This window comes from Vespa mandarinia, chromosome 2 (genome assembly GCF_050613455.1).
Source record: "Vespa mandarinia isolate Hongniang chromosome 2, ASM5061345v1, whole genome shotgun sequence".
Lineage (NCBI taxonomy): Eukaryota > Metazoa > Arthropoda > Insecta > Hymenoptera > Vespidae > Vespa > Vespa mandarinia.
This window is the reverse complement of record NC_140811.1, coordinates 2,015,001-2,030,817: the sequence shown is the minus strand read 5'-3', so window position 1 is coordinate 2,030,817 and position 15,817 is coordinate 2,015,001. Positions and strand designations below refer to the sequence as shown.

Here is a 15,817-nt window from a genome sequence, read left to right as displayed (position 1 = left end):
ATTATTATTATTATTATTATTATTATTATTATTATTATTATTATTATTATTATTATTATTATTATTATTATTATTATTATTATTATTATTATTATTATTATTATTATTATTATTAATTATTATTATTATTATTATTATTATTATTATTATTATTATTATTATTATTATTAATTATATATATATATATATATGTATGTATATATATATATATAGAACATATAATAATTCTCGACGCAATATTGTATCATAACGTTTGATTAGATTTTACTCGTGTAAAACGTTCGGTTTTCTCCCCTTTAACGATATACCCTTAACATCAGACACCCTTACCATACGCTTTGGTATCGCCAATATAATCGTAAATTTTTTTCGCGCTCATTCTTACGTTTGTTCATTCGTTCGTTTCTTCCTTCGTTCTTTCGTTTTTTCGTTTTTTCGTTCTTTCGTTCTTTCGTTCTCATTAATCCGTAATTATAAGTTTCTCGTCGATCTCGTGGTGTGTTTTATATATATATATATATATATATATATATATATATATATATATATACATACACACACACATATATATAAATCTATATATATATATATATATATATATATATATATATATATAAAGAACAAAAATTAAATAAGAGGAAAGAGTTCTCCTCGTTCGAACTTCCTCCTCCTTTAGACACTCTTTTTTGCTTCCACGTTTCGGGGCTGGTGAAATCCTTTGTCATAGGTGTTCATGTTTGTCCTTCCCTCCCCCCTCCCTCCCCGTTCCCCTTTTTACACTCGGACCTGGCCTACATTATGCGTTATGTGATCAAATTCGAGCGTTTAGCACCATTCCAATTCGCATAGAATAATCTCACTTTTTTCTCCAATAGTTTCTCCCGGTTGGGTGGAGAGGAAAAAAAAAAAGAAAAAAAAAAGAGAGAGAGAGAGAGAGAGAATACGAGAAAACGTGACAACTTAATACTTGTTCTCACGTAGTGTGCATGCGTGCGTGCATGCGTGCGTGCAAGCGAGCGAACGATAAATACGTGTGTATGTGTATGTGTACGCATGAAAGGAAACAAAAAAAAAAGAAAAAAAAAAGAAAGAAATTGTTTATGTTTATTGTATAGCCAATTGTGAGATTTAGCATGAGAAGATATGTAATGAAGAATCATACGAAATCCTAATTAAGATTTGTTTCTTCTTCTTCTTCTTCTTCTTCATCGTATCAGGTGTACAGACTTAATGATTTATTATTCGTGACCACTAGATAACTAGATAGATAATTACTAGATAGAAATAGTACTAATACCGGTTTTGTGATTATTTGATAAATTTGATCATGATTATAGCGCTAACTATTGGTCCCGCTAGTTAGAGTCTCGCTGTTATCGATGGATCGTATTTAAGAGACAGTTAGAAACTGTCTCTTATATTTGGCACGGTTATTTTCGAATTGGAAAGAAGTACGATTCAGATAATACACACCATTGTGAAATTCTTGATTGTTCGTTCAGCTGCCGTTCAGTCTTTCCTCGTTCCATCATCACCCTCTAGAATCTATCATCTTGCTGTTGTCTGAGAAACACTTGGCCAGGCAAGTTAAGAAGCTCCGCCATTCTGAGATGATGATGTCAATGTCTTCACAAGAGGATTCTTTTTTAGTGTGTTAGATCTGAAGATGAAAATCCTCGATGGATCTATTGGAAATAGTCGGTATCCGTAGTCGCGCCTTTATAGTCTGCTCAAACTGACACACAAAACAAGATCGTTTGAGCCAGGATGTAAGAGAATCTTCTACTACTACTACTACTACTACTACTACTACTACTACTACTGCTGCTGGTGGTTTTGCTGCTGCTGCTGCTGCTACTACTACTGCTTGCTGCTTTCAATGGTGTCTCGATGATAAGAAAGATGAGAAAGATTAAAAAGTGACGTCGCAAAGTGTTATTGTGCCTGGTCGTGATCAAGCGCGCCGTCACAATTCGTTTAATCGAACTGTTTTTTTCTCTCTCGGACTAATATTCACCATGAATCAAAATCATTTTTTTGTATCTTTGTCAAAAGTTATTTTGCATGGGGTCTGCGTTAACCGCAAATACCCCACACTATCAAAAATTGAACGCACAAATACTCGCATTAGGAGTACTTACAGGCTTCAGCGTTTAGCCTCAGTCCTGGGGGAACCACCTCGTTGATCATGGTATCCCCTGCGCCAGGTTAGTATGAAAATATAAACCTCCTATCTATCTTGTTATTACTATCGCAATGGTCTCTCGCTTTTGGGAACTTGATAATATATCACGCCATCTTTTGGTCCATTTGACAAACGATAATATTTTTGTTTAATATTTTATACTATGCAACAGATCTATCTTGTTATTTTTTTTTTGTGTTTTTTTCCCTATTTTTTATTTTTTATCCCTTGTTTTTTCTCTTTTAATCTTTTTTATTCCTTTTTCTCTTTTGTTATTTTTTTTTCTTTTTTTTTGTTAGAACCAACCGGTTTTTTTTCTTTCTTCTTTCTCTCCCTTCTTTTATATACGATATTACATCCTTGAAATGTAATCATGATATTTCAGTTACGAACGTCAGTCGATTGAAGAAGCTTGATAAAAAAAAATAACGGATAAAAAAAATTGTAATTTAAAACGGTTAGTTAGAAAAAAGGTACAATAGAGGGGGATAGGGAATACCAATCAAGAGAGTGTGTAATTCAAGACAGAAACTCGTTGAACGACGTATGTAATCGACGAGACATCGAAACAACAAGCGTAAATCTCTATGGCAACCTCGATAACGGAAAGGAAGGAAACAAGTAGGAAGAAGGAAAAAGAGAAAGAGAGAGTGAGAGAGAGAGAGAGAGAGAAATAGAGAAAGAGATAGATAGATAGATAGAGAGAGAGAGAGAGAGAGTTTCGTTGGTGTGGTCGGCTTTTCGTGGTTATTGCCAGACCGATATTTGTTCGGTCCCCTTGAAATCCCCAAAAATGAGTGTCCTACCATTGCCAAAGGTCGAATGTGGTCCACCTAGACGTCAAAAGTATCCACAAGACATTATTGGGACCGCCAACATTACCTACGGCCACAGATTACGCGATCGTGGAGAGTGTAAAATCGTGAAGGAACGAGAGTCGATTTTCGACAAGTTGAAAGAGGCAGAGTCTAAAGAGAGAAGGTATTACGAAAATGTCGTAAAATGTTGGGAATTTGAGAAGGAAACTGACAGGAAAAGAAGAATAAAGGCTGTTAGAAATCGAATCGAACAAGGTAATGTACGTTGACTTGTTAGGTATCGAACTTATCATTTTTTTTTTTTTTTTTTTTTTTTTTTTTTCATTGATCCATAATTTCAACGTATTCGTACAAATATATCCATCCAACGATACCATCATAATTGACTTCTTTTAAATCATCGTAATCTAACAAGTCCATACTTATTTGAAATATTTAACGCAATTTGTTATCTTCTTTTGATATCATTTAACGTATCCTATAAGAATAGAAATTTCTTTGTAATGATAGATAACGATAAATGAAACATACGAGAAAAGGGAATGATATGGTTTAACTTAATTCAATTTTTTACGATTTAAATTCGATTTATTTTCTAACTTTTTTATTTCAATACGATTAAATAATATTTATGCGTCGTAAAATCTTACTTCTAGTTTTTTTTTTCTTTTCTTTTTTTTTTATTTTTTTTTTTTTTTTAAATAATTAATATCTTTCGATGGTTACGAGACAATACGGTTAAACGGATAAAAATTCTTTCGTGAGAGACGACCGGTTAGATTAACACGTACGAATACAATGGCAGAAGGGGCGGGTTGAGATGGGTTGAGGGAGGAGGAGGGGGGTAGAGGGGGGCGGGGGTTTAGAAGGAGTAGGAGGAAATAAAGGTGGTAAAGGTGGTAGAGGAGCTAGAGGAGGAGATTTAACGTCGCCTCAAGTTGAAATGACAAAAAAAGTCGGCGTGATTCATCGAAGAAGCCCACGTACGGTCGGTGAACGTTAGCGAACGAAAATCGAGTGTTAAGATGCGTCTCTTAAGGAGTTAAAGGAAGATCCTTAAAAAAAAAAGGCGCGTGAGTAAAGCAGCCGCCGGTATGACCCTTTCATCGTGGCCGCTCCGCTTATTATGGATTTCGCGGGCCCCGGTAGCACCTTTTGTGAACTCATCGTTGGTCCGACGTGGTGTCGATAAAAAATTTAAATAAAATCGATGATGGTCCGCTCGCTCGTTTGCTCGCACGTACGTACGCATGCAAGCAAGCATGCAAGCAAGCATGCAAGCATGCAAGCATGGACGCACGCATACGCCTCCAAGCTTTTATACTGCAGCATATACTCCATGTGTAATATTATAACGTGAAAATTAAACGCGTGCTCGCGATGTTTATCGTTTCACTCTCTCCTTCTCTCTCTCTCTCTCTCTCTCTCTTTCGCTATCTCTCTCTCTCTCTCTCTCTCTCTCTCTCTCTCTGTCTCTTTCTACATGCCCTTAAAATATTATATATATTCTGTATTTACAGTGTGGCCATGTGTATGTACGTACGTATGAGTTGAATAAACGTACGGGTGTGTCCACATAGTTTCATCATCGTAGCCATAACGAAGTTTATACCGGTACACGTTGCATCGATTATGAACCAACGAGATCGGTAAAAACGAGAACGTTTCCGCTTTTCGTGTGATACGTATTTGATAATTTAATAGGAAACGAACAGTGGCGGCGGCGGCGATGGCGGAGTCCAGATTCGTGGGAAAGTGGGGGGGGTGGGGAGGCACGGGGGGATGACTAGCGCAGGACAATGGTCACGATTTCAACGTAAACTCGTTGAAACTCGTATTATCGAGACGAGTGTGAGGGAATCTTCCTGTCTTTTTCTCTTTTTTTTTTGTTTTATTTTGTTTTGTTTATTTGTTTGTTTCGTTATGTTTTATTTTTTAATTTCCTTCCTTCCTCTCCCTCTCCCTTTTCCTCCCTCTCTCTCTCTCTCTCTCTCTCTCTCTCTTTTCTCTCTCTTTTTTCTCTCTTTTTTCTCTCTCTCTCTTTTTTTTTATTGCCTTTCATTTTCCACAACTGTTCGTTGCAAAACTTTTGGAAACGGCTCTAGTTTTTTCTATTTTTTATTTTTTTATCTTTTTTTTCTTTTTATATATATATATATATATATATATATATATATATATACATATATATTTTTTTTTGTTATCTTTTTTTTTCGATTGGATTTCGTAATAACGTTCCAAGTGATTCAATAATCGTTCGGTTCAGTGAATTTGACCGAAATTTTGCTCTCGCACGTGGTTTTCCTTTTTTGAATACATCTATATCTTGATTACATTAATTTTACTGAAATAAAAATTAAAAAAGAAAAAAAAAAAACCGAAGGAGAACGAAACTCCCTTTGCCTCTTCGTGCCGTTCAACCCTCGATAAAAAGGGGGGAGGGGAAAAAAAACGATAAAAAAAGAAAAGAAAGAAAAGTACGGCACTATAAAATAGCCTTTGAATATTGCGCGAGTAATAATAATTGCACCATTTGTCATCCAGTTTCACGGTTTTAACGATCGTATTTACCAAGAGATACAGATACCCATGGGAATAATCGATAATTCTTTTTCATTAATGCATTTTGGATCCATTTTGGAATATTGTAAAGGTGATTGCGAAATTCCAACGTGCATTTGTTTTCAAAGTACAATTCTAGCGAAAGAGAGAAACAGAGAGTTGAGAGGGAGAGAGAGAGAGAGAGAGAGAGGGAGAGAGAGAGAGAGAGAGAAAGAACTTCGATTATTATCGTTTCAATATCGAAATATCGAAAATATCGATTGGATTAGCTAATTATTTGTATACCCAATGGTTTTAGTTGTTTTACCACCTGTGAAATAACGCAATCGCAAGAGTTTTCTCCGGTTGATAGGGAAACATTCGTGGTAGCGTTAAAAAAGAAAGGGATTAAAACGAACACGTAGCTGGAAAAACAGAACGGTGGTTGATTCCCTTTCTCTCATCCTCTTGTTGGCGAAAGAGAGATAAATGAGAGATTGAAAGAGAGAGAGAGAGAGAGAGAGAGAGAGAGAGAGAGAGAAAAGAGTAAAAAAGAAAGGGATGAAGAGAAACGCAAACGAGGAATTTCGGGGATGGGAAAGGGAGGTTGGGAGGGTGAGAGAGAGAGAGAGAGAGAGAGAGAGAGAGAGGGAAAGCATTACAAGCGGGCCGTACACCGTCGATGGACTCTTTAGCGCGTCGACGACTGTGCAAACATTGATAATTACACCGGCAATTAATTCCGATGCGGTTGATTCGAATTTACAGGAATGGCGACATACGAGGAAAGCGTGAACGTACGTAGAGAGAAGTTACGGGATCTGATATCGAGAGAGCAGAGAGAGTTGACGCGGGAAATTGTCGAGCAAGCTCAACACGGCGAGGATACGAGGATGGAGGAAATGAAGGAGGAAACGGAACGACTGAGGAAGCAACAAGAGGAACACCGTTTGGCATTGCTAGCATCTAAACGAATGCAACAGTACATTGCACGCTGTCCCGAGGTGAGGAACGAGTTAACGAAGAGAAGCACGAAAGAGGTGAAGATATGTAACTTAGTTCAAATGGCCGAGAACAAGGCAAAGAGAGAGCTCGAGGATGAATTGGAGAGGCTTTGGCACGAGTTGATGTTGAGAGAGGTAAAGGCAAAAGAGGATAGAGAGGTCGAGGAAGCGAAAAAGCGTTTACATCTGAAAAGGGAATCTTTGAGGACTTTGGCCAAACAGTTGGCCGGTAAGTTGGCCTCGGAGGAAGAAGTGAAACGAGTTAAGAAAGAGGAAAGGGAATATCTCGAAGGATTGTGGGAAAACGTTAGAAAAGAGGAGAGAATGAAATTGGATGCTGAAAAGAAAAAGCGAGAAACATTGAGAATGGAATTAGAGGAACAGGCGACGAGAGCTAAGAGAATTTTGGTTGAACGTGCGAGAGAGGAGATTAAAATCGATGAGGCCTTGAACGATCTTGCGAAGGAAGAATTGGAGAAAGAGAAGGCCGCCATCAAGGAAACTTCGGCGGTATTGCGTCGAGAACTTCTCGCTTACTTGAAGTATCTCGAAGAGTTGCGCGAGGAGGAAGCCAGGAGAAATTTAGAAGTGGACAGGATAGTAGAAGAATCGATGAAGGACGCTCAGACGAGAAGAGATCTTGCGGTTAAGAGATTCAAGGAGATGCAAGAACGAAATCTACGCGAGGTCCTTCTTTGTAGGGAGGAACAATTGAGGAGAAAGAGGGAGATGGACGAGAGGAATAAACGATTGCTCGAGGAAGAGAAAATCATTATGGAGAAAGAGATCGAGACTAATGCGAGATTGTGCGCGATTGCTAAAGAGGAAGAGAAAAGGAAGATGATATCTTATGGGAAGGAATTGACGGAGCAAAGGAAATACGTCGAGGTTATGCGCGCTAGGGAACGCGAGGAGGACGAGAGGATCTATCAGGAAGGGCTTAAGAGGGAGAACGAATATCGAAAGTTAACCGAGGAGCTGTTGAACGCCTCGGAAAACGTCACGCCGCATCCGTTCAAGTTACTCCTAAGAGAATACGACGCTCGTCTCGCTGCCGAGAAACAAGGCCTCTGTTATTGCCCTCCTCCTTTACCACCCATCTTACCACCAATGCAAACCACCGAACCATCGACAAAGTAATTTTTCTAATGACTCTCAAAGCGTCCTCCCTCTTTTCCCTTTCGTGCTTTGCACTTTTACGATGATACTATCGTTGTTTCCTTTCTCCACCCAACCACCTCTACTTCTCCCGTCCTCCCATCCCCGCACGCTGCCGCCGCCCTCTTTGCCATTTGCCACGATGCAACCAACGAATTACGCGATAAAGCGATGTAATTTTAGTCTTTTATTACACCCCTGTCTCTCTTTGTCCCTTTCTTTCGACTCTCTAGGAACATTCTTTTATACCGCGAAAGGAGTTCCTTCTAACGAGGGATAATACGTCTACCTGATCGCGTCACTGGAATTCCTATTTTGCCAGACCAATGGAATTCCTCGTTCTCTCTTTACATTTGTTTATTTTTTCTTTTTCTTTTTTTTTTCTTTTGTTTCTTTCCCCCCCCCCTCCTTTTGTCTTTTTTTCTCTTCCTTATTTTTATTATTATATTTTTTTTTTCTTTTTCTTTTTTTATTTTCGAACAACAAATTTCAACTCGTCTCGTACGATTCTCTCTCGTACGAAAAAAAGGAAAACAATAATAAAAAAAAAAAAAAAAAAAAAAATCGGGACATTTGGCGCGCCCGTATATGTATATCCGGTACTCTCGTATAATTTATACTATTTCGTATTCGTGAAAAAAAAAAAAAAGAAAAAAAAAAGAAAAAAAAATTTCATTTTAAAAACGAACCTTTGGAAAAATCTGTGCTCCAACACGTTTTCGAATGTGTCATCGAAATAAATATTAATAAAATTTGGAAAAACGTCGATCTCTCATACGTTCCCAGTATCGTTCCCTATCTCCTGTTTTTTTTCTCCCCTTTTTTCTTTTTTTTCTTTTTTTTTGTTTTTCATTTCGAATCTTTTTTTTTGTTTTTCTTTTTTTTTTTTTTTTTGTTTTTCTTTTTTTTTTCCCCCAAAACCAGCTTAGTATTTACATACTCGTGCAATTTCGTACATCATGATATAACATTTTCGGCTTGTTCGGTGATCGAACGTAGTTTATGCATTATTCAGCGACAAGGATAAAAATTTGCGATGAGGTTGGCTCGGTATCAGGAAACCGGTTTGTCAAATTGTCGTTCGTGAATGGACAACGAAGAAATCAAAGATCTTGTGAAACACCCTGTATCCTTTCTGGCTATACAGGATATCCATCCATGCAGAGGATCCTTAGGTTTATATATCCAGGGAGTGGGGTAGTAGTAGAAAAGAGCAAATGAGAAATTCTCATATAATCGGACAGGTCCTACCATCTGTGAGCGGTAAGAAGAAACTTTTAAACTCGTTACATCATTCTTACTTATCGACCTATCCACATTATTCTTTATTTAAAAGTTTCATCTTCATATTTGAACTTTAATCTCAGATATACAATATTTTTTTTCTTCTTTTTCTTTTTTTTTTTTTTTCTCTCTCTCTCTCTCTCTCTCTCTCGCTCTCTCTATCTCTCTATCTCATATTCTACACTATATAAAACGTTTTATTTCGAAGGAATATTCGGCCCTAATAAAGATATCAAAAGTTAACAACGTTTAATCTCGATCGACGAAAATATCGCAAAATTTCATTTTATATCTACAACGATACTAACTATATTTACGAGATTTGGTTCGTTCCTATTAACACGCTAATATTTTCCTTCGCACATATACGTCCGTATGCATCGTTTAACTTTCTTTATTAACGCGATACATCGTATTCGTTAAACAACGGAGGGCTGTACAACTTTATTGAGTTTAGCTTGGTAAAAACAAACGAGAGAACGTAAACGTCTCTTCTGATATAAACGTTTATCCTCGTTAATTAAAAGCATCATGAAAAATTACGAATTTTCGGAAAGTGATGTACCTTTTCGATGACGTGGTTTTACTTTTTTTTTTTTTTTTTTTTTTTTTTCTTTTTTTCCCTCTTTTCTCAATCAACTCGAGAACCGAAAAGTATCGAGTAGAGATGGAATGTTGAAAAAAGGATTATTTTGTTTCGCTATTCCTTTTTTTTTCTACTTTTTTTTTTTTCTTTTTTCTTTTTTCTTTTTGTCAACAAAAAAGATCCTATCAATATCAAACGAGTACTTCTCTCTTTTGAAAAGGAAGAAAATAAGCCAAAGCGATAACGTTTTCGTTCGACTCGAAAGTCGAAATGAACGAGAAGCTATAAACGATTTCGATCGAATTTTTTTTTCGTCGACCTTCCCCTCTCGCCCTTTTCCCGTTCAATCTCTTTCGAAAAATCGTTTGTAAAATCGTGAGAATGATTCTCGAAAAAGAATCGTCCCGTGTATATATTTTCCTTTTTGTGAAATTTCGTTACGAATAGAATTTGTTCTACATATCTAACGTTCTCTGGATTTGTAGAAAATTCGATATAGAGTACTGGCGGTACATATGGCATGGTTCGTAATTAGCCAGTGGAATATTCATACTCAGAGTAATAGTAATATACAAGATACAACGATATTCAGTAAGTATTAAAACATTTTACTAATTAAATTAACTTACTATTATCACGTACTATTATCGTTCATTAATTAGAAACAGCGACGTGTTTATTTATTTCTTTTTCGATGATTACATGAAGATCCTATGTAAAGTTAATTAACGGTGTACTATGATCGAGTTACACAAAAAAAAAAAAAAGAAAAAGAAAAACAAAAAAACAAGAAAAACAAGAAGAAGAAAAATATAATAATAACGATAATAATAATAAAAAATATATTTTTAAATCTAATTATCGTAAAATCAAATACGATGGAATCAAATTAACATAATAATTTCATTTTATTATCGTTCAAACGTTTACGACGTTTATTTTTCTTCTTTCCGATTGATTTTAACTATGATAATCGTACTTGAACTTAATTAATTGAGCAAAGAGAAAGGAAGGAAAAGAAAAGGAAACGAAATGGAAAAAAAAATTAAAAAAGGAAGAAAAGAAGAAAGAGAAAAAAAATACAAAATAAAAAATTAAAGATACATTTAGAAATACGATTATCCTAATTGTTACTTTAACAATAAGTTCGAATAATTTTCTTCCTTAATTACGTTAAATTATGACAAATATATCTACGAAATTAATCTGATATATACTGATAAGTTATTACCATAGAAATATCGCTAATCGTTTCTCATTACGTCGAAATTCAAAGTTGGCAAGCCGTAAGACACCAGATTATGGGGTACTAGAGGTTTCTCTGGAAATGTAGGTACGCTCGGATGCCCGATTTTACCCTCTTCCTCCCTTTTAGAGTACAGACACTCACTCACTCACTCACAGAGATCAAGCAAGCAAGCAAGCAAGCAAGCAAGCAAGCAAGCAAGCAGGCAAGCAAGCAAGCAGGCAAGCAAGCAAGCAGGCAGGCAAGCAAGCAGACAGGCAAGCAGGCAGGCAGACATAGAGGCAGGTTGGCAAGCAGGCAGGCATGCAGGCAGGCATGCAGGCAGGCAGGAAAGCAGGCAAGCAAGCAACCAAGCAGGGAGGCAACAACCCTCTCGCGCGTATTCGTCGATCATCGCGCATACGGGCACTGCCCCATCCCCCCACTCTCTCAACCTCAACCCCAATTCCACCCCCACCCTAACATATATCGCGTTACCCCATGACGATACGTATCTCTAACTACCAGCCACTGTCGATATTCGGCTATTTAATGTTTAGATATTCGGACGTCATACGGCCGAATGTACGTCATCTCGAATATTACCGATTCGTATTCGGTATCGAACATAATTTACCATTATTACTCGTTACTAGATTTCGATTAATTAATCAAATTTCTATATTTGATATGTATATATATATATATATATGCTTGTGTGTGTGTGTGTGTGTGTATGTATATGTGTGTGTGCGTATATAGTGCAAGTAATATTAAAAGAATGTTACGCTCTTTTTGATACTACATTATTACCACGTTATTGTGTTAATATAAATTTGTTCGAATGAAGAAAAAAAAGAAAAAAAAAAAAAAAGAAGGAACAAAGAAAACCAAATTGGAAATGTTTTATTAGTTAACGTTAACAATTAATCCCGACTTTTATTTATCATTCTTTAGTCGATCTTTCTTCTTCTTTTCTTTCTCTTTTTTCTTTAATTTTTTTTTTCTTTTATTTTTTTTTTTTTTGTTTTTATTCGTTATCGCTATAAATACTTGGATAAAAATGGAGGAAAAAGAGAAAAGAAAATAAATAAATCGAGGAGTAAGGGAGAAACGGACAAAGAAAGAAGATCACGTATTTCCACAGAATTTATTTCGATCCCCATTTATATGACTGGAGAGGCGGAAGGAGAGGGGGGGATAAACGAAATAAGGTACATATATATATATATATATATATATGTATATGTATATGTATATGTATATAAATGTATATACGTTACACTCAACAATCTAATACCCTTGCCTACGTATTCTCATAATCGTCGATATGGGTGGTGAAGAACAGATGGAAAGGGTTGAAAACGGAAAGAAAATAATACTCGGATTAGCCGGCGTGTTCGGATTACCCGTATGATTGTTCTCTCTTGATTAAGACTTTGAAACAAACCGATCCTACTCGTCGGTAACTTTATCCACTGTATTATTCTATACAAATAACTAAGAGAGAGAGATAGATAGAGAGAAAGGGAGAGAGAGAGAGAGAGAGAGAGAGAGAGTTGGAAAATGGAAGATGAGAATTGCATTTAAACAAAAAGAAAAAACAACGACGAAAGAAAGAAAAGAAAAAGACGGAGAAAAATTGTAAATATTCTTGGAAGTTTTAAAATGAAAAACGACAAAAAACAAAAGACAGAAAAAAAAGGGGAACGAAAGAAAATAGAATTTTCCATTTTTCATCCTAGCCAGCTCTCCTAAATGTTCATTTCCGATCGTATGTACGTACACTCTATCTACTGGAAACGTTATCGACCGCTCGATTCGGACGTAAAAGCCGCCGAAATGTGAATCCGACGGTGTGCGTCGAAAAAGTTCGCGCATGCCTCTCGCGTATCCATTCGAACGTCGAGAGGGTGATTTTCCCTACGCGTTTCTTTCACGTTCGAAGCACTTTAGCTTACATATGTAAACGTACATATTTACGTTGAAATTTTATTTTCAAAAACATGAGAAAATTTGTATAAAAGGAAGAAAAAAAAAAATATATATATATATATATATCTTTTATTATATTTTATTTTATTATAGTTCTTTCTCTATTTTCTTTTTTTTCTATTTTCTACTTTCTCTTTTCCTTTCACTTTAGAATGTTAATCGAATTGATTGAATTTATTGAAGATAATTTTGTTGATTAATTAATGTTAAATAAAATACTACAAATTTTTTATAATGAAAAATTTTCGTTTGAATCATGACGGAAAAATTATTTTTGAGATTGTCGATGAACGCGTTCGAGCATGAGTAAAGAGAATTTTACGAGATTCAATCTTTCGTCCTTTCTGATTCCACCCTCGCCATCCTTCTCTCTCTCTCTCTCTCTCTGTCTCTCTTTAGCGTTAACTCGTGCACGCTAATTTATTACCACAGGCGTCTCTTTCATGATCGATCGGGATACATCCCTGCACACGCATTCGACTCGTAGTCTATGTCGACAATGACTCGTCCGGAGTCGAGCTGCACCCTCGAGAATAGAGAGAGAGAGAGAGAGAGGGTTGTTCTCAGTGAGTAACATTGACGAGACATCAACCAGAGAGGGATGGGAGGGAGAGAAAGTTTTCGATCGACTCCGAGCTTTGATCCTCGCTCTCTCGCACGTTCAAAACGAGATGGCCAGCAACGAGACCGCATCACTATCTCTCTCTCTCTCTCTCTTTCTCTCTCTCTCTCTCTCTCTCTCTCTCTTTCTCTCTCTTCTCGAGCCGAAGAACCCATTTTTTTCTATTCTGCACGAATCGTTTCGCTCGACTGCCCGCAGACAGCTGCACCTGCACGACGAAGAGCCGTAAAGAGACAGAGACAGAGATAGAGAAAATGCTGCGGAACGAAACGACAGAAGGTAAAGTGAAAGAGAAAGATACGAGAAGAAAAAAGAAATAAAGTGTAAGAGAAAGAGAGAAAGAGAAAGGAGAAAGAGGAGAAAGAGAGAGAGAGATAGGGGGGGAGGGGTTGCAGTCTTGCAGGAGCGAATGGACCTCGCCTCCAGGGATGTTCTTTTGACAGTCATGTCGCTGTCGTCTCCTAAGGTCCCCCGGCGGCATTGCATTAATCTTCTTCTTCCGACCCCGTCTCCTTATTGAAAATTCTACAAGGCGCTTCACAGTTTTTGCCACGCTCCTCTTTTATACCATCACCATCACCACCACCACCACCACCATCATCATCGCTACCACGACCACCACCCATCACCAAGGACCGCCGCCATCACGATCAGTAGTACACCAACGTCGCTAACAGCTTACCTTGTCTTTGCTATCGTTTTCTCGATATGCTGTCGTCTCTCTTTTTCTATATCTATTTACCTATCCTTGTATTTACATATGTATGGATGTAAGTATTATACTTATAAATAAGCGTGCATGTACGTAGAAGTGCATATGAATCTGTAATTGGAAAAAGAAATGGCAAAGGGAAAATCAGGAGTAACGGCAAAACCGTTCTTCTTATCGATTTATCGATAACGTTATCGACCAATTGATCGGTACCTCTGCTATTGCGCTTCACGCCTGCATCAATATTCCTATATATATATATATATATATATATATATATATATATGTATGTATATATATACGTATATCGTTCGTTTGCTCACGTACTTTGTGCGTGTACACGTGCTTCGATACAAAGCTCCTGATGATTGTCAATAACGCGTTAGTATGCACGTATGTATTGATGTACGTGCATATGAGTGAGAAGAATGAGAGAGACGAAGAAAGTGCATACTAACTGGTGATTCGCGATAAACGCTTCGCTTTAATATGTCTCGTGTAGATCATGTGAAAAAAAAGTGAAGGCAAAATAATAAGTATGAGAGAAGGGTTGCGGAATAGGGGTAGGGTAGAGAGAGAGAGAGAGAGAGAGAGAGAGAGAAAGGGAGTTTTTAAACCTCAGACTTAACCCCCATCTGTGTCGTATATTTTCGAAGCAAACCGATGGAGCTTAAAAGGTTCGATTCGCGGAAGAATCGCTTCTACCTATGTGACTCCGTTTTTCTTCTCGTTTTCGTTTTCGCCATCGTCGCCGTCGTCGTAGATTTCATTTTTCTCGAGATTTTAACTTTTCAGAAAATATATTCGACTTTCTTTATCGCCTCAATATCATCATTCTAAGAAATTTCCTTTAGAAATTCCTATAGTCATAATCCTTTATCTTTTTTTCTTTTTTTCTTTTTCTTTTTCTTTTTTTTTTTTCTTTTCATTTAATTTCTCTTCTTTTTTTTTCTTATTTTTTCTTTTTTCCAATTTTACGATTCAATTTCTCTTTTTTCTTTCTTTTCTGTTTTTTTTTTTTTTTTTTTTTTTTTTTTTATTTCTACTCGAAAAAGACCGAGTTTCCAGCGTTTCAATTAAAAAAAAGTTACGATCGCATGATTAAAGGGTCACGATTAGATGATAAAATACTTTTTAATGAAAAGAAACTGAAGCTTTTTGACTTTATCAGATCATAAACGATGGATCTAGCGTCAGTTCAATTAAAGGGCTTTTGCATGCCATACGTACATACGTATCGGGTCAATACGAATCAAGACTATATATATGTGGGAGTTTGTATTTGTGTGTTTGCGTCCGTGTGCGTCAGAGAGAGAGAGAGAGAGAGAGAGAGAGGAGGAGTCTCCTGAATCTCCTTTAAATCTTCCCTCCGTTAACGACGTTATCGATCGATGATTAATCCGTATGTGCGAACGGACGGATATACGTGCATACGTGTGAGTGAATGCTTGTATGCATGCATGCATGGATGCATGCATGCATGCGAAAGTGCACGCGTCGATGCGCGTCTCGTGATAGCGCGCATATGCTGTCGCTTTCATGGTTTGCGTGAGTTTATGAGGGTGGACGAACAAGACAAATGGTCGGGCCTGTGATGTTACAGTTTGAATCGAACTGGATTCTCTATCTGCGTCTATCTATACGTCTGTCTCGTTCTCTCTCTCTCTCTCTCTCTCTCTCCCTTTCG

General features: G+C 36.9%; 1 protein-coding gene and 1 non-coding gene across 2 annotated transcripts; one reads left to right on the top strand and one right to left on the bottom strand.

The window, feature by feature from the left end:
* Positions 1–2,064: 2,064 nt before the first annotated feature.
* Positions 2,065–2,215, bottom strand: LOC118439833 (U1 spliceosomal RNA). Its single transcript, XR_004837662.1, has one exon. It is a non-coding gene; the product is annotated as a U1 spliceosomal RNA (small nuclear RNA).
* Positions 2,216–2,978: 763 nt separating this feature from the next.
* LOC118451523 (cilia- and flagella-associated protein 53) lies at positions 2,979–8,022 on the top strand. The gene is made up of 2 exons (XM_035888181.2): positions 2,979–3,258; positions 6,313–8,022. The coding sequence occupies exons 1-2, from the start codon at positions 2,979–2,981 to the stop codon at positions 7,686–7,688; spliced, it is 1,656 nt and encodes a 551-aa protein (XP_035744074.1). The 3' UTR covers positions 7,689–8,022.
* Positions 8,023–15,817: the final 7,795 nt, after the last annotated feature.

Bases quoted from the DNA above. Each gene is read 5' to 3' on its own strand.
- LOC118451523 (XM_035888181.2), top strand. From the start codon at position 2,979: ATGAGTGTCCTACCATTGCCAAAGGTCGAATGTGGTCCACCTAGACGT. The intron at 3,259-6,312 runs GTAATGTACGTT...TCGAATTTACAG, and splicing joins TAGAAATCGAATCGAACAAG to GAATGGCGACATACGAGGAA.